We start from the raw sequence: 18,020 nt of genomic DNA, 5'->3' as shown, positions 1-18,020 counted from the left end.
GTTGCCGGCGCGGGCCTGGCCCGGGGGGGGGGGGGGGGCACTCGAAGCCCCCCGCCCCGAAACGCCGCCGCGTCCCTCCCCGCCGCCCGGCGACCGTCCGGGTGACCGTCCGGCCGTTCACCGGGCCCGGGGGCCGTTTGCTGACCGCCTCCTGTTTTCCTCCGCAGGAATCATTAACCAATGGCAGCGGGAGTCGAAGGATAAAGTCATCTGCCTGTTGCTGTCTCACCTGCCCCTGCTGAAGCCGGGCAACCTGGAGGCCAAAGCGGAGTACATGAAACTGCTCCCCATGGTGCTGGTGCACTCCATCGAGCACAACCAGCACGTGGAGCAGAGCCGCCAGCTGCTGTCCTACGCCCTCATCCACCCGGCCACCTCCCTGGAAGACCGCAGCGCCCTGGCCCTGTGGCTCAACCACCTGGAGGACCGGGCCGGCGGCCCGCCCCGGCCCCGCTCGGACTCGGCCGACCCCGGCCAGGCCCCCGGCCGGACCCCCGCCCATTACCACCACCACCACCACCACCAGCGGCAGAACTCGGACGACCGGGCCAACGGCTGGCGGGACTCGCGCGACTCGGGGATCTGCCTCGGCCCGTCCGGCTGGCGGGACCGGGGCCCGGCCTGCGAGGACGGCCACGGCGGGGCCCTCTACTCTTCCTCGTCCGTCCCCGCCACCATCGACGCCGTCGGCACCGGCACCAGTGAGTCGGCGGCCCGGGGGGGACGGGGCGAGGGCGGGGTGGGCGGGCGGAGGCGGCTCCCCGGCCCGGCCCCTTCCCGGCGGGTCCCCCGGCCTCCCCTCGCCGGACGTTCCCGGCCGTGGTTTTCCCGGCAGACGTTCCCCGCGGTCGCGGGGGTCGGACCCTGGGCCCTGCCCCCCTTCCCGCCCCGAGCGCTACGTGCGGTGATTCGCACGCGGTGAGCGCTCGGTGTACGACCGAATGAACGAACGAACCCCCCCGGAAACCCGGGGGGGCAAGGCCTCGGGCTCGGGGGAAGAGAGGAGCGGGTCTGCCGCTTCCTCTTTAGACCGGCCGGCACCGTCACTGCTGGATCGGAACCCCGGTGGTCGGTTGTGACGTCTGGGAGTGTGTATGTGTATCTGTGGGAGAGAGGGAGAGAGATGGAGAGACAGAGAGACAGAGATCGGCGCCTTTTTGTCGATTGTGGCATCTTGGGGCAGAGGTGTGTGAGTGTGTGTGTGTGTATGTGAGAGAGAGAGCAACCAGGGCCCTTTTTGTCGACCGTGGCGTCTCGGGGCAGGGGTGTGTGAAAATGATAATAATCATAATCACCATAATAATCAGGGTACTTGTTCAGCGCTTACTTCGTGCGGAGCACTGTTCTGAGCGCAGGGGTGGATGAGTGATTCAGGTTGGACACATCTCCTAGCCCACGTGGGGCTCCCAGTCCTCATCCCCGTTTGGCAGATGAGGGACCTGAGGACCGGAGAAGTGAAGTGACCCGCCCAAGGTCACGCAGCGGACGTGCGGCGGAGCCGGGATTGGAACCCGGGTCCTTCTCTGGGCCTCAGTTCCCTCATCTGGAGAATGGGGATTGAGACCGTGAGACCCACACAGGGCAGTGTCCAACCTGACTTGCTTGTATCCACCCCAGCACCTAGTACAGTACCTAGCACATAGTAAGCGCTTAGAAAATACCATTACTATTATTATCATTCCGATTCCCAGGCAGTGTGTGGGCGTGTGGGTGTGTGTAGGCAGCCGGGAAGTGAGAAGACATGGTGTAAGCATCCACGGTGTAAGCGTTCCCCGGGGACCCTCATGAGCGTCCGCCGTGACTTGGCGCTCCGGCCCCCGGATCCCGTCGAGCCGCCCGACCCTGCGGGCTTCTGAGAGGCTGCAGCGGGCCACCCCGCGTCTTGTCTTCCCGCTTCCCCCTCTAGTCCCCGCCGCCACTCTCCCCCATTAGATCACAGGCGTGGTGGCAAGAAGCTCTGGCCGGACCCCCTGCGTATTTCGGGGTGCCGGGGGTGCTGGGATTCCCCAGGCCTTTGCCGTGGATGCGGGCAACCTCTAGCGAAAGATCCCGCATGGATTCAGGAGCAGCTGGGTAACTGGGACGGGGTTGCGTGTTGCCGACCCCCGCGCCCCGCCAAGATCATCGTACCCTTTTATGCCTTAAGGGAATTCCGGGGCCTGTGCTGGACGCGCCCCTGGGTGCGGAACTCTGTGCCGGGCATCTACTGAGTGTAGAATAACGTTCTGGACCCCCACTGGATGCAGAGGGCTCTACTGGACCCCACCCTCCCCAGCTCCCATAGGCAGAACTTTGTTCCAGGTGCTTAATAATAATCGTGGCTTAGTAAGTAACAAACACTGTAGGAAATGGTGGGTTAGATTCGAGATAATCAGGTAATAATAATGATAATTATGGTATTTATTAAGCGCTTACTATGTGTCAGGCGCTGTCCTAAGCTCTGGGGGCGGATACGAGCGAATCAGGTTGGATGCAGTCCCTGTCCCACGTAGGGCTCACCGCCTTCATCCCCATTTTCCAGATGAGGGAACGGAGGCCCAGAGAAGTGAAGCGACCTGCCCCAGCAGATGAGTGGGGGGAGCCGGGGATTAGAACCCAGGTCCTTCCGACTCCCAGACCCCGGCCTCTCCGCGCTAGGCCGCGCCGCTTCTCACTCCCTTCCCTCTGCCCCTCCGGGCGGAGGTGGGGGCCCGGGGTGGCCATTTCAGTCCGACGGGGGGCCGGGGGGCCGGGCGGGCCGTCAGACCGCTCCGTTCAGAAGCGGGGGCTGGGGGAGGGCGCTCTGAAGGGTCCCATCTTGCCCCGCGCGCCTTGATAAAAATAATAAGAGTAACGCCGATCGTCATAATGTGGGGGTATCGGCCAAGCGCGGCAATAACTGCTAGGGCGGTAGGAGATAATCGGGTCAGACGCAAAACTTCGAGGAAGAGGAATCACTGAACTCCAATTGGCTGCACCGCACGCTGTGCTAAGCGCTCGGGAAAGGAAGCGTGAGCGTTAGATAATCGGGAGTCCAAATAGGTCAACGTAATGATGATAATAATTATCGGTATAGTACTTGGTAAGCGCTCACTACGTGCCAAGCACTGGTCTAAGCGCTGGGGTAGATACAAGGTAGGCAGGTCGGACCCAGTCCCTGTCCCACACAGGGCTCACACGCTTAATCCCCGTGTTACGGATGAGGTGACGGGCCCAGGGAAGTGAAGCGACTCGCCCGAGGCCACACAGCGGACGGGTGGCGGAGCCGGGATTAGAACCCGTGACCTTCCGACTCCCAGGCCCGGGCTCTAGCCACTGAACCACGTTCCTTCGGAGAAGGGGGATTTAATCCCCGTTCAGCAGGTGAGGGAAGTGAAACGACTTGGCCGGGGACACACAGCAGAGAAGTGACGGAAGGGGGATCGGAACCCAGGTCCTCCGACCCCCCGGGCTCTGGGAAGCGGGCAGTCGCGAGAGAGACCCCCCCCCCCGTGGCTTTGACTTCTAGATGTCTCTCCCTCAAAGTGGATTTTGCCATGGGATGAGTCCCACGCCGCAGAAGGGGATTGATCCGCGCCGTGACGGCGGGTGGCCGAGGGCTCGTCGGGGAGGGGGGGGGGTCTGCTTTGCGCCGGCGGTGTTGGTGGGGGAGAGACATCTCCCCCATCCCTCCAGCTCCTCGCACTCTCCCCCCAGGATCGCGCCCCCGCTTCTAACTGGGCGATCCGCCTGGCATCACTGTTGGCAAGCGTCTGCCCCCCGGGCGAGGCCGGGGGGGAGAGGGGTGCTTCTCGGCCCCGGGTAGGGAGACCCCGGAGCCGGGGCCAGAAGTCAGCGAGGAAGAGGAGGGGAAAGAGGACTTACTAAGCGCCAGCGGGCTACGGTTCACACCCTAAGCGCTTGGAAAGTCCAAATAAAATAACAATAATAATAATAATAGTGGTAGTGATTGTATTTCTTAAGCGCTTACTATGTAATGATAATAATTGTGGGGTTTCTTAAGCGCTTACTCTGTAATAACAATCACTGTGGGATCTCTTAAGCGCTTACTATGCGCCAGGCACCGTACTAAGCGCCAGGGTGGATACGAGCAAATCGGGTCGGACGCAGGTCCGTCCCCCCGTGGGGTTCGCGGTCTCCATCCCCATTTTCCAGATGAGGTAACTGAGGCCCAGAGAAGTGGAGCGACTTGCCCGAGGTCACGCAGCGGGCAGGTGGCGGAGCCGGGATTGGAACCCGGGTCCTCCTGACTCCCAGGCCCGGGCTCTAGCCACTAGGCTGGGTTGCTCCCCAGTTTCTCTTCCTCCTCCCTCGGCTACACGGCTTTCTCTAAGGGGGACCCCGACCCCCCGACCCTGATAGCCACACCCCTGAACCCCTCGCCCTCCGCCTTCGTGCCACCCGGGCGCCATCCAGGCGCCCGGGGCGTTCGAAACAGGCCCGAGCCCTGCCCTCGAGGACTTTCCGGTCCTACGGCTACTCTAACCGTGCTGTAAATGAAACGTGTCGGTAGAGCAGACGCTGGGGCGGAGCTGAGCGTCTTGGGTTTTCCCCGAGCTGGGGTATCTTTCCGATCCTCCCCCTCCTCGACTTGCCTCCCCGCCCTCCGTCTCTCAGTTCCGCCCCGCATCAGTGCGTCGACGGGATCCCAGGAGGCCGGAGAAGACGGAAACGTGGTAGGATGGGTAGGGTCGACTCGGGCAGGGAGAGCTAAGACTGAGACGGGCTCCCGGCTGGGCCTCTGGACATCCTACCCGAGCCGGGAAATCGGAACCTCCGGCCGATTCCCTGGCCTGGGGACGGCAGAGGACGTCGCGAAATTAAAAAAGAAAAGGCGGGTCTGTCCGTTCTGGAAGGATGGAGACTGTGGCCTCGGTGCTCCTTTCGTTGCTGTCCTCAGTGCTCCTCTCAGTGCTCCCCTCAGTGCTCCTTCTAGCGCCTTCTGGAATTCAAATCTAAGCCACGTGCCTCTGGGCACCATCCCTTCCTGTGCCCGGTCCAGGATCGTCCAGTGTCGGCTCGCCCATCACGGCGGCGCCTTGTTCATTCATTCATCGTCGGATTCATCGAGCGCTTACCGTGTGCAAAGCGCTACGCTAAGCGCTTGGGAGTTCGGAGCAGTGCCGTCTATTTTATTTTTTTCTTGGTTAAACACTAAGTGCCAAGCACTGTATAAAGCGCAGGGGCAGATACGAGGTAACGGGGTTGCACGGGGTCCGCGTCCCACTCGGCGATCACGGTCTTAATCTTCATTCTGCAGACGAAGTAACTGAGGCACAGAGAGAAGTGAAGTGACCTGCCCAAGGTCACACAGCAGACAAGCGGCGGAGCCGGGCTCAGAAGCCAGGCCTTCCGACGCCCGGGCTCTTTCCGCTAGGCCACGCTGCCTCTCTGCCCCGTGAGATGGAAAACAGGGGTAATAATACTGATATCAATAATCGTGGTATTTGTCAAGCGCCGACTATGTGCCAAGCACTCGAGTAAATACAAGTTAATCCAGCCGGACACAGTCCCCGCCCCACGCGGGGCTCGCCGTCCCAAGCGGGACGGGAGAACGTGAGTTTCACCCCCGTTTTACCGACGAGCCAACGGAGGCCTAGAGAAGTGAAGTGACTTCCCCACGGTCACTCAGCAGGCAGGTGGCGGAGGCGGGATTGGAACGCAGATCTTCGGACTCCCAGGCCCGGTCTCTAACCGTCAGGCCACGCTCGGAACAGTCCCCGCTGCCGGGCCAACAGTTAGGAGGGGACCCCAGAGGAGGGGGAGGCTCTCCTCGGGGGTCCCTGGTGACCCCGAACGCGTGACAGCTTCCCAGCACGCACTTCCGGCCGAGTCCCCCGCTCATTCGTTCGGTAGTATTTATTGAGCGCTTACTATGTGCAGAGCACTGTACTAAGCCCTTGGAAAGTACAATTCGGCAACAGATAGAGAGACACTCCCTTCCCTGAGGCCCTGAGGGGCGGCCCTGGACACCTCGGGCCGCCCACCTGAGGGGAGAGGAAAAGGCTCCAAGACGCCTTATATCTCCTGGCCCGGGTTTCGCTGGCGATTCCTTAGCGGCCGGCCTTTCCCACTGGCCCGACCTTTTGGGCCGGCAGCTAATTCGCGAGGCCGTCTGACCGGACTTCGTCGACGCTCCCGACGCTGGGCCCCTTCCCTTTTTTTCCACTGGACTACCTCTCCGGGTAAAATTGGACGCCGGATCGGAGGCTGGGGAATCCCCCTGATCCTTCCGTCCCCCCGTCCCCCCATGGACTCCCCTTCCCTCACCCAGCCGAAAATGGACGCCAGGTGGACGGGGAGGCTGAGGATTCCGAATTCTATTCTTTTTTCTGCCCGACTAAGGCCGGCAGAGACTTTTCGGCTAGGCCGCGGCCCTCCCGCCGCCCCCACGCCCGGAGAAGGGCCCCCCCGGTGACGCCGGCGGGGCGCTCCAACACCCCGAGACTCCACGGGGGAGGGAAATAACCTGTCTCCTCTTATTTTTTTATTTTTATTTTTGTTTTGTTTTGTTCTTTCAGTTCTCTCGGGCCAGGCACACCACAGCCCTTTGAAACGTTCTGTGTCCCTTACCCCACCCACGAACGGGCCAAACCAGCCTCTAGGCCACGGATGGATGTCTCATGAGGATTTGCGAGGCAGAGGATCTCAGTGCACCCCTCCCGATCACGCCCCCCTGTCTCCACAAAGCAGTGTAGCCTCTTCGGGAAGTGGCGGGAGCGAACACGCAGAAGATCAGACCCGCGGGCCTAACACATTCCGAGAAGAAGGTAGTGGGATGAAAGGTGAGTTGGTCGCTGAGGTCCCCGGGGAGGGGAGAGTCCCCCCGTTGGCTTCTAGAGAGGGAGGCAGGTGCGAGGTCAGAGGTCATCCACCCCCGCACCCCAAGACTCCCACGGTCTCCCCAGTCCCCCCGGGGGCAAACTGGAGGGCGTCTGGATGGAGCCGCCGAGACCCGGCCTGAGGAGAGGGGGCTGGGCGGCAGGGGACCCGGGTTCTGGTCTCGGCTCCGCCGCTGGGCTGCGGGGGGGGGCCGGGGGCGAGGCACTTGGCTCTTCCGGGCCTCGGTTACCTCGTCCGGAAAATGGGGATTCGAGATCTCTCCTTCCTACTTAGCCTGCGATGATCTTGTCTCTTCCCCAGCGCTTACTACAGTGCTTGGCACAGAATAAGCGCTTTACAGATGCCACAATTTATCATCATCGTCGTTATTTTCCGTGTGGACAGGGATCGTGCCTACCAACGGTTTTCACCGTACTCTCCCGAGGGCTTGATGCTGTGCTCTGCAAACAGGAAGAGCTCAATAAGCAGCACGTCCTGGTGGATAGAGCCCGGGCCTGGGAATCAGAAGGACCTGGGTTCTAATCCTGCCCCCCTCCCCTTGTCTGCTGTGTGACCTTGAGCAAGTCACTTCACTTCTCTGGGCCTCCGTTACCTCGTCTGGATAATGGGGATGAAGACTGCGAACCCCGTGTGGGACAGGGACTGTGTCCAACCCGATTAGCTTGTATCTACCCCAGCGCTTAGTACAATGCCTGGCACGTAGTAAGCGCTTAACGAGTTCCATAAAAAAAAACAAAAAACGCCCAATCCAGGTCCGTTCGTAATGGCTGGCTGGTTGGGGGAATCTGTCTTCACCCGCGGCCCCTTCCGCCTCTCCGCTCTGACCTAGAACCGTCCTCCAGCCTCGTCCGTGCTGCATCTCCCCTGAAGGTGAGATCTACTGAGCGCTCACTAGCGGCGTAGGGCTCCGTCCTGGCCGCGCGGACCTCTGTGCTGAGCGCTCGGGACACTGCGACCGCAGCGTGGGGCCCCACGGGCGACCGCTGGAGGTTCTCGAGGAGGGGGGAAACACGACCGGAACGAGCTGCCTCTCAACAGGCCTGGGGCCTAGGTGGCGGATGAGAAGCGTTGGACAGCATCTCATCTTCCTGGGACAACATTTCCTCGGGCCGCGAGAGGCCCGAGCCGGCTCTGTTTTCATCGAAAGCGCTCCCCGGAGAGACGCTGGCCCGGATTCTTCCTTCGTTGCTCCCCGAGCGCCGTGGGGAGAAACCAGAGAAGAATCCCGCTAGTCTCTCCCCTGGGGAGTTTACGGTCTCATGAGGGAGCGGGGAAGGACGGGACAAACACGTTCCCAGCCCACTTTGGCTCGGTTGGCAGATTTTTCGCTCTTCCCCTTGAGTTGGTTTCGGGACTACGCATTTTCCGGTTAGCCAACACGGTTCGGTTTGTCTCCGGTGGTTGATTGGCGGAGCCTGTCGGTCAGGCTTATTTATTAATAATAACAATAATAATAATTATGGTACTTGTTAAGCACTTAGTATGTGCCAAGCACGTTCTTACGTGCTGGGGTAGATACAGGCTGATCAGGTTGGACGCGGTCCCCGTCCCCCCATGGGGCTCACAGTCTTAATCCCCATTTCCCAGATGAGGTAACAGGGGCCCAGAGAAGGGAAGATCTTGCCCAGGATCACCCAGCGGATAAGTGGAGGAGTCGGGATTAGAACCCAGCTCCTTCTGACTCCCAGGCCCGGGCTCTATCCACTAAGCCACGCTGCTTGCGCCCACGGAAGGCGCTGAGCCGTTACTACTGGTCGACCGTGCCTCCGAAGAAGGGGACTCTTCATTTCCTCCTCAATCAGGCCCGCTTACTTATTTATTAATCACTTACTGTGTGCAGAGCACTGTACTGAGCGCTTGGGAGAGGACAATGTAACAATAAACGGATAAGTTCCCTGCCCTCAACGAGCCTAGGGCGGGAGAGGCAGGCATTAATAGAAATAGATAAATGACAGGCATGGACATAAGTGCTGTGGGGCTGGGAGAGGGGATGAATAAAGGAAGCAAATCAGGGCGGCAGTCATGGTGAACGTGAGGTGGAGAAACAGAGGACTGGGAGAAAAACAGTTCCATCTGAGGAGTCAGAGGACCTGGGTTCTAATCCCGGCATTTCCACTTACCTGCAGTGGGAACTTGGACAAGTGTCTGTGCCTCCGTTTCTTCCTCCGAGAAATGGAGATTCAACATCTGTCCCCCCTCCATCTTGGAGCGTGAGCCCGTTGAGGAACAGGGGCTGGCGTCCGATCTGCTTTTACTATTTCTACCCCAGCGCTTGGTTCGGTGTTGGGCAGGTAGTAAGCGCTTGACAGATGCCATCATTATTATTACCGTTTGAGCACGCTCAGTTCTACATTGCCGGGGAACTGGGGAGCGTTTGGCAGCGGCTGGGTCGGAAGAGAAAGAGAGACAGGCCCTGGAATCGCGGTGTCTTTCCATCCCGACCGAGGCCTTCCGGAGCTGGGCCTGGTTGTGCAGCGCGTTGTGGGAGCGCGGGCCGCGCCCTTGCGGCGACTCAGTGGGGTCTGGTTTCTGAGATTAACCGAGGAGCCGGGCCCCGGCTTCTATTTCCATCTCTTCTCACCTGGTGGGGACCACCGAGAGTTTCTCGGTCTCCCTCTCCTTCTCTCTTCTCCCCTTTCCTGGTTCCGGCCGCCTGGATTCTAACATTTATTTACATTAATATCTGTCTCCCCCTCTAGACTGTCAGCTCGTTGTGGGCAGGGAATGTGTCCGTTTGTTGTTATATCGACCTCTCCCAAGGGCTTAGTACAGTGTTCTGCACACAGTAAGCGCTCAGTAAATACTAGTGAACTGAATTGATTTGAACATCTGTCTCCCCCTCTAATGTGAACTCTTTGAGGGCAGGGAACTCGTTTACCAACTCCGTTATATTTTCTTCGGTTATATTTCTCCCCCTCTAGACTGTCAGCTCGTTGCGGGCGGGGAATGTGTCCGTTTGTTGTTATTTCGAACTCTCCCAAGCGCTTAGTACGGTGCTCTGCGTATAGTCAGCGCTCAGTAAATACGATTGGCTGGACTGACCGAGTGAACTCCCCTTGAGTGCCGAGACTTCCCCATGGGTTTCAAAGACCGTCCGCCGTGGCGGTGGAGCCCGCGGGGGTGGCGATGGAGTGGAAGACCTGTGGCATCAGTGGTCCCTTTTTCTGGTTGAACTCCATCACGGCGAGGTCCAGGAATGGAACCGGCAACTCTTGGGGGGCTTCCAACTTGACGATGGCTAGAGCCCGGGCCTGGGAGTCAGAAGGACCTGGGTTCCAATCCCGGCTCCACCGCTTGTCCGCCGGGCGACCTCGGGCGTGTCGCTTCACTTCTCCGGATCTCCGTTCCCTCGTCTGTAAAATGGGGACTAAGACTGTGCGCCCCATGTGGGACAGGGACTGTGTCCAACCTGATGGCCTTGTATCTAGTCAGAGACCCTGGGTTCTAATTCTGGCTCCGCCGCTTCGTCTGCTGCGTGACCTTGGGCAAGTCACTTCGCCTCTCTGGCCCACTTCTGTAAAAGGAAGATTAAGACTGAGGACATGGACTGTGTCCAACTTGACTAGGTAGTATCCACCCCAGCGCTTAGTACAGTAGTAAGCGCTTAACAAATACCATTACAAAAAAAAAAAAAGTGTGTGTTGGAGGGGAAGTCCGGAGGATTCTGAGCAGACCCTGACTGACTGTCGAGTCAAGGAGAAGGTCTCGGGAGCGTTCCACCACCGGAGACCGCTCTGCCCGCCCCGGCCCGCTGGGTGACCTCGGCCAAGTCACTGGAATTCTCTCCGGGCCTCAGCTTCCTCATCCACAAAACGGGGATGATAATTCTCCTCCTCGATAGATTGTGAGCCCCGAGTGGGGCCGGGACTGTGTCCGGTGGGGTTTTCTTTCCTCCACCTGTACCCTTGACCCGGAGCCCTGCGCAGTGTAAGTGCTTCATCGGTAGCGGCTCCGCCTGGGCGAAGCGTTGATGGTTCACCTCGGCCCGACACCCTCCCGCCCCCCCACCGCGTGGACAGGGCCCCGCCGCAGGCTCGTGACCAGTTGGAGGTCCGGAGGGAAGGCCTGACTTCCCTTCAGATGAATGTCCGTCTCCCCTTCTACACTGGAAGCTCCTCGTGGGCAGGGAACCTGTCTGCTAATTCTGTCCTATCGTACTCTCCCAAGTACTTAGTACTTAGCTCTGCACATAGTTAAGCGTTCGAGAAATAGCCCCAGTTGATTGATTCCTTGCCTGTCGTGCCCCGGACGGTCCAGATTATGTCTTCTCGGCAGCCGTTTTATAATGAGATGTTAAACTATGTGTCTCTCTCTCTCCATTTCTCTCTGTCTTTCCTTGTATCCTTCTCCCCCTTTCTCCCCATGTCTTTTTGTCTCCTGCCTTTCTCTCCTTGCCTTTCTCCTCATCTGTCTTCTCTCTCTCCAATTCTCTCTATCTTTCCCTGTAACCTCCCCCTCTCTCCCCATGTCTTTTCTCACTCCCTCTCCTTTTGTCTCCCACCTTTCTCTCCTCATTCTCCTCTCTCTCCAATTCCCTTTCTCTCCCCCTTTCCTTGTATCCTTCTCCTTTCTCCCCATGTCTTCTCCCACTCCCTGCCTTACTTCTCACTCTCTCCTTTTGTCTCCCACTTTCTCCTTGTCTCTCCCGCTCTCCCTTGTTCTGTCTCCTTTTATCCCTCTCCCCTTCTCCCCATCTCTTCTCTGTCTTCCCACTCCATCTCCATTTGTGTCCCACCTTTCTCTTGCCTCTTTCCCCTCATCTGTCTTCCTTTCCTCTCTCTCTCCCTTTCCCTTTCTCTCCTTTTATCCTTCTTCCCCTTTCTCCCCGTGTCTTCTCTCACTCTCCTACTTCTCTGTCCCTCTCCTACTTTTCACTCCCTCTCCTTTCGTCTCCCACCTTTGTCTCCCTGCCTCTTTCTCCTCATCTCTCTCCCTCTCCTTTGTCGGTCTCTCTCTCTCCTTCTCTGCTCTTCCCCCTCCCGCCCTCCGACCTGGCAGACGTCCCCGCGTGGTTGAAGAGTCTCCGCCTGCACAAGTACGCCGCTCTGTTCTCTCAGATGACCTATGAGGAGATGATGGCGCTCACCGAATGCCAGCTGGAGGCTCAGGTAAGGGGCCAGTCTAGCCACCGCTTGCTCCTCCAGCTCCCCGGCTGGTGCTCGCGGGCGGTCCCCCGCCTAGACGTGGCAAAATCGCCCCCGGAATCACGTCGACCGTATTAGCGCGGTCCCCGGCAGCCCAAACATTAAATTCACCGACGCATCGCTCCCAGGATGAAGCGCTGGGGCGGATACAAGCTAATCCAGTTGGAGACGGTCCCTGTCCCACGCGGAGTTCACAGTCTTCATCCCTCACGAAGTGACCCGCCGACGGTCAAACGGCAGACGCGTGGCGGAGCCGAACCCGGGTCCTTCGGACTCCCAGGCCCGGGCTCTAACCATCGGGCCATGCTGCTTCCCGATTAACTTGATTAAGTCCATCCGAAGGGGAAAAAAGCAAGGCTAATACTGTATTCCAATTGTATGCTAGGCACTATACCATACTCTCCCAAGCACAACCTATAGAAGAGTAATCCCTGCCCGTTCTCTACCCATAGGGAGCTTCGACACTAACACAGCGTGTTCCCTCTTAGCAGGGGTTTTTTTAGTCCGGAGAAAAGTCACATCGATCCATTAGTCAGTGCTATCGATCGGGTGCTTACCCTGTGCAGAGCCCTGTACTGAGCACCGGGGAGAATACAATTCAGTATGGTCGGTTGACACTATCCCTGCCCTCGAGCAGCTTCCTGGGTAGAGGGGGAGAAAGACATTAACAGAAACCCTGTTGTTTTCCCCTTCGGGTGGACTTAAGTTAATCAAGAAGCAGTGTGGCCTAGTGGATAGAGCCCGGGCCTGGGAGTCAGATGGACACCGTTTACTATGCGTGACCTTGGGCAAGTCACTTCACTCCCCGGGTCTCAGTTCCCTCATCTGTAAAATGGGGATGAAGACAGGAGTCCCATGTGAGACAGAGACTGCCTCCAACCTGATTAGCTCCTGTCTACCCTAGCGTTCAGTGCAGCGCCCGGCCCGTAGTAAGCGCTTTGAAACCCCATGAGAAAACAAAAAATCAGTACCAGAAGTAGCCGCGGGTCCGCCGCCCTAACCCAGCTCGCGTCTGCTTGCAGAACGTCACCAAGGGGGCGAGACACAAAATCGTCATCAGCATCCAAAAGCTCAAAGAGAGGCAGAACCTCCTCAAGACCCTAGAGAGGGTGAGTGGGGCTGGGGGTGGGCAGACCCTCCCGCGGAGGGCCCGGGCGGCGGTTGGCACCAGCCCCAACTGGGACCAGAAGCCGGTTCTCCCCATCGGTCCCCAGATGGATGGTGTTTCCCGCGTGCGTCCTGCGTGCAGAGCACTGTACCGAGCGCTCGGGAGAGTACGGCCCGACAGCGTCGGCCGGGAGCGGAGGGTCCGGAGCGGCCGGCCGGACCCTTCCTTCCCCCCGGCTAAGCCCGGCTGTCCCTGGGTGCCCTCCCCCCCGCCCCCCACCAGGACGTCCTAGACGGCGGAAACCTGCGCGTGGCCCTGCAGGAGCTTCACCAGATGATCCTCACCCCCATCAAAGCCTACGGCTCCCAGAGCCCCCCCGGAGACGCCCCCCAGCCGCGACGCCCCGCCGAGGGGAAGGAAGCCGCCCCCGCCGTCGCGGGGCCGGGGCAACCGCAGCAGCTGAGCGGCTGCGAGGGAGAGACGGCGGCCAGCCCGTTGGCCGAAGGGGACCTGCCCGGGCAGTTCACCAGGGTCATGGGCAAAGGTGAGACCCCGCCACCGCGGGAGAGGGACGAACCGGTGCCCGCCCACCCCCCGGACAAGAGGGCCATCTGCCCAGGTAGTCCCCGTCCGCTGCACCACCCGTCGGTCGGTGGTGATTATTGAACGCTTACGGGGTGCGGGGCACTGGACTAAGCTCTGGGGACAGGACCACCGGGTCACCGGGGACCGGCCCCCACCCCGCCGCCTCTTCAGCGTCTGTAGTCGGGACGGAGCGTCGGCTGGAGGCCGAGCACTGTACCGGGCGCCTGGGGGGGAGGATGCAATAGAGTCCCAGGACAGGCCCCCGTGCTCTCGAGAGCCCCCGCCCAGAAGGCCTCATGCCTTTGGACCCGACCCCCCGACCGGGCCCGGCTTGGGGGTCTGGGGCGGGTGAGGGTCCAACGTGCCTGGAATATTTTTTTTTTTTCTGGTCTTTGTTAAGCGCTTTCTGTGTGTCAAACACTGTTCTAAGCATTGGGAAAGGTCCAAATGAATTAGGTCAGACTTAGTCCCCGTCCCCCATGGGGCTCACTGTCTAAGTATTATTATTATTATCATGCAAATTTTTAGGCTCTTACTATGTTTCAAACACTGTTCTAAGTGCTGGGGAAGGTCCAAACGATTTAGGTCGGACACAGTCCCTGTCCCACATGGGACTCCTAGTCTAAGTATTATTATTATTAAAATGGTATTTTTTAAGCACTTACTATGTGTCAAACACTATTCTAAGCGCTGGGGAAGGTCCAAGTGAATTAGGTCGGACACAGTCCCCGTCCGTTTTGGGGCTCACTGTCTAATTGCATCCCGGCAGGACCCCGGGCCGGGGAGGGGCGGTCCCCGGTGCAGTGGGGACCTCGGCCCAAATGTCCGTTCCGCTCTCCGGCTGGCGTCTGCCCCCGTAGCCTTCGCCCTGAGACCGCCTGCTTCGGCCCACTGCCCTGTCCTTAGCGGCAAGGAGAAAAAAGATCGCTCTTCAAGATCGCCTATCTGTGAGAGAGCGTCCGGGCCTAGGAGTCAGAAGGCCCTGGGTTCTAATCCCGGCTCCGCCGCTCGTCCGCTGCTCTGTGACTGTGGGCAAGTCACTTTGCTTCTCTGGGCCTCAGTTCCTTCATCCGGAAAATGGAGATTAATAAACCGTGAGCCCCATGGGGGACAGGGACTGCGGCCAACCTGATTAGCTTGGATCTACCCCAGCGCTTAGCACGGAGCCTGGCACATAGTAAGCGCTTAACAAATAACCCGACAAAAAAAGATCCAGTAACTCAAGAGACTTTGTTACGATGGTTTTTATTAGGCACCTTGTGAGGGCCAAGCACTGTGCTTCACACTAGGGTAGTGAAAATACAAACAGATCGGAGACAATCCCTGTCCCATCAGGGGTGCAACGTCCAAGATGACGAGAGGGTGGAGGATCTTATTTCCTTTTTACAGAGGAGGAAACGGAGGCTTAGAGCGGGAAAGCGACTTGCCCAGGGTCTCCCAGCAGGCTCTGTTAGAGTGCTGGGGCTGGAACCCCGGTGTCCCGATTCTCAGTTCCGTGCCCTTTCCTCTAGCCTGCACTGCCCCCGCCCCAAAGCACATATTTCTGTTAGAATAGCCGGTCTCATCTTCCGCTCCCGACGTGAGCTCCATGCGGTTTTCCTTTTCCCCCCCGGCTCTTCCTCCCTCCTCTCGTTTGCAGTGTGTACCCAGCTCTTAGTCTCCAGACCCGATGAGGAAAATATAAGCTCCTATTTGCAGCTCATAGACAAGTGTCTAATTCATGAGGTGAGTGGTGACAGGGTCCGCCGTGTGGGGAGAGGAGCCTTCTGGCTCGTGACGAATTCGGCTCTGAGGAGGGATTAGGAGCGGCAACTTGGGCCCGGCCCGACCCGGCCTGGTGGCGAGTAAGGGAGGCGAGTCGCCGAGGCGGGCTGGCCTCTGGATTTCTGAGCTTCGGTGGGGCTGGGGACGTTGACTGGTGGAGGGCGAGGGTTCAGACAGGTCATCCCCAGTGTCCCTCCCTCCCTCCTTTCCTTCCTTTCTTCCTTCCTTCTTTCTTTCCTTCCTTCCTTCCCTCCCTCCTTCTTTCCCTCTCCTTTCTTTCCTCCCTCTGTCTCTCCCTCCTTCCCTCTCTCCCCTCTCTTCTCTCTCTCCCCTTCCCTTCTCCTCTCTTCCCTCTCTCTTTCTCTCCTTCTCTTCCCTCTCTCTTTCTCTCCCCACCCTGCCCTCCCTGTCTTCCCCCCACCTCTCCTTCTCTCTCTTCCCTCTCTCTATCTCCATCTCTCTCTGTCTCCCGTCTCAGGGGCCGGGGGTCCTTGGCCTGCAGCAGATGAGGGAGGAAGTGTGGCCCAGCGGAGCCAGGAAAGGCCCTGAGGGAGCAGGATCCCCTCAGGCGGTCCCTCTAGACTGGGAGCTGGTTGTGGGCAGGGAATGTGTCTGTTTACTGTTATCCCGCTCTCTCCCAAGCGCTTAGTACAGTGCTCTGCACCCAGTAAGCTCTCCATAAATACGACTGACTGACTCCCCGGCCAAACCGTCCAGGGCTCGGGCCAGAACTCCCAGTGGAGTGACCCAGAAGCCCAGCGGCCATTCTCTCCCTCCCTCCCGACGTCGGAGGTGGTGGGGGCTGGACCGGCGGGAGTCCCGGTCTGAGGTCCACCCTAACTAGGGGGACGTGATGGACGGGCTTCCTGTCCCCAGGAGGGGATTGATGTTTGGAGAATCTTGGAGTCCCGTTGACTGGAAATGTGCTTGTCAGGCAGTCAGTGGTATTTATTGAGCGCTTACTGTATGCGGAGCCATGTACTAAGCGCTTGGGAGAACCCAGTAGAACGGACACATTCCCTGCATGTTTGGGAGGGGCTCAGCATCAAGCCCACAGTCGGCTGCCCTTCCCCGGGGCGGGCGGCGGGGCCGTCTCCTGGACCCCGTGGGAGGGAAGCGTGGTGAGGGGGGTGATGGGGAGGGAGTGGGGGAGGAGCCAGCTCCACCAGGATGTCCCCCTCCACCGTCCCCCATCTTGGTGGCGGGTTTCCCGTCCCCCGGGGACGAGCCACCCGGCCAAAAAAGAGTCACGTTTGTCTCTGCAGGCTTTTACGGAGACCCAGAAAAAGAGATTGTTGTCATGGAAACAGCAGGTGCAGAAGCTTTTTCGGTCCTTCCCTCGCAAAACCCTCCTCGACCTGTCAGGATACCGGCAGCAGAGGAAGTACGTCTGGGGATCCGGGGTGGGGGTGGGGCCGGGATGCTGGGCGTTGCCCCGGCAACCCCGGCCGGGTTCCCGGAGGGCTGGTAGGAGGCAGCTCCGGACCGCCCGGTTTCAGTTGACCGGGAGAAAGGGCCCACCTGGGCAGCGACTTTGGGCCTCCAGTAGGGTCGGAGCCCTGACTCTGTCATCCTGGAACGTCAGGAATGTCGGCAAAAGGCTGGGAAATTTCACAGCTTTTTTTAAAAAATGGTAATTGTTAAGCCCCGTCTACGGGCAGGCCCGGTACCAAGCGCTGGGGTAGATACGAGCTAATCACGATGGACACAGTCCGTGTCCCACATGGGGCTCATAGTCTTCATCCCCATTTTGCAGATGAGGGAACTGAGGCCCAGAGAAGTGAAGTGACTGGCCCAAGGTCACCCAGCTGACAAGTGCGGGGCCGGGATAAGGACCCCCCACCCCCGAGGCCCGGTCTCTATCCACTAGGCCACGCTGCTTCTAGCGGTGGGGTCAGTCAACAAGTGGGGCCCGTTCGGAGTGACACGGGGAGAGGACAGCAGAAGCGAGCTGGCCTTTCCCTGCCCTCGGAGTTTACAGTCGAATGGGGGAGTCAGACGGTGGTGTTTACGGAGGGTGGCAGCCGGAAGAAATGAGCCCGTCGTGGGTATAAAGATGCCAGGGTCAGATGGCGGACTCAGTATTTGAATGTGCGGTCACAGCTAAGGGGCGAGGGGAGAAATCAAACCCAGAAGTGCTCAGGGCGGCACCAGGGTTGACAGAATAACTAGGGATGTTGTAAGTTAGATGGGGAAGACCTCCTGGAGGAGGGGGATTCTAGGAGGGCCCTGAAGGGGGGGGGGGGGAACCGGGGGTCTTACGAGCGGTGGGGGAGGAGGAGGAGGGGGGAACGGTCCAAGAAGAGGCCCGGAGGCGGAAGAGCCGAAGCAGAAGACTGTGGGAAGCCGAACGGGGGAGGGCCGAAGAGAGCGAAACGGAGAGCGGAGTCGGTCCGTTGGCCGCTGGGGGATTTGGGTGGGAGGGGAGGGCCCTGAGGCCAGTGGCCAGGAGCGTCCGCTTTGAGGCGGAGGGAAATCTCGGCTATCATCCAGTCCGAGGGGGAGCCGAAAACCCGGAGCAGCGCCGTGCCACCCTCGGCCTGAACGGATGGAGGAGTCGTGGGTTTCTCTCTAGCTGCAGACGCGCTAATTATAGT

At 59.5% G+C, this 18,020-nt stretch overlaps 1 protein-coding gene across 8 annotated transcripts in view; it reads left to right on the top strand.

Annotated features, from left to right (window-relative positions):
- The window catches only part of SAMD4A (sterile alpha motif domain containing 4A), a 66,310-nt gene that overhangs the window by 39,704 nt on the left and 8,586 nt on the right, over nt 1-18,020 (top strand). For 7 of the 8 annotated variants that reach the window (XM_029078955.1, XM_029078953.1, XM_029078961.2 and 4 more), the window contains 7 exons: nt 168-701; nt 6,501-6,764; nt 11,821-11,930; nt 12,989-13,075; nt 13,357-13,618; nt 15,299-15,384; nt 16,689-16,807. In XM_029078955.1, coding sequence (XP_028934788.1) covers nt 168-701; nt 6,501-6,764; nt 11,821-11,930; nt 12,989-13,075; nt 13,357-13,618; nt 15,299-15,384; nt 16,689-16,807 — 1,462 coding nt within the window. The remainder of the gene's footprint in view (nt 1-167; nt 702-6,500; nt 6,765-11,820; nt 11,931-12,988; nt 13,076-13,356; nt 13,619-15,298; nt 15,385-16,688; nt 16,808-18,020) is intronic. The other variant, XM_029078956.1, reaches the window with a different exon arrangement.

This window comes from Ornithorhynchus anatinus, chromosome 14 (assembly GCF_004115215.2).
Source record: "Ornithorhynchus anatinus isolate Pmale09 chromosome 14, mOrnAna1.pri.v4, whole genome shotgun sequence".
NCBI classification, from domain to species: domain Eukaryota; kingdom Metazoa; phylum Chordata; class Mammalia; order Monotremata; family Ornithorhynchidae; genus Ornithorhynchus; species Ornithorhynchus anatinus.
The sequence above is the reverse complement of the archived record's forward strand: the minus strand, read 5'-3'. Positions and strand labels throughout refer to the sequence as shown.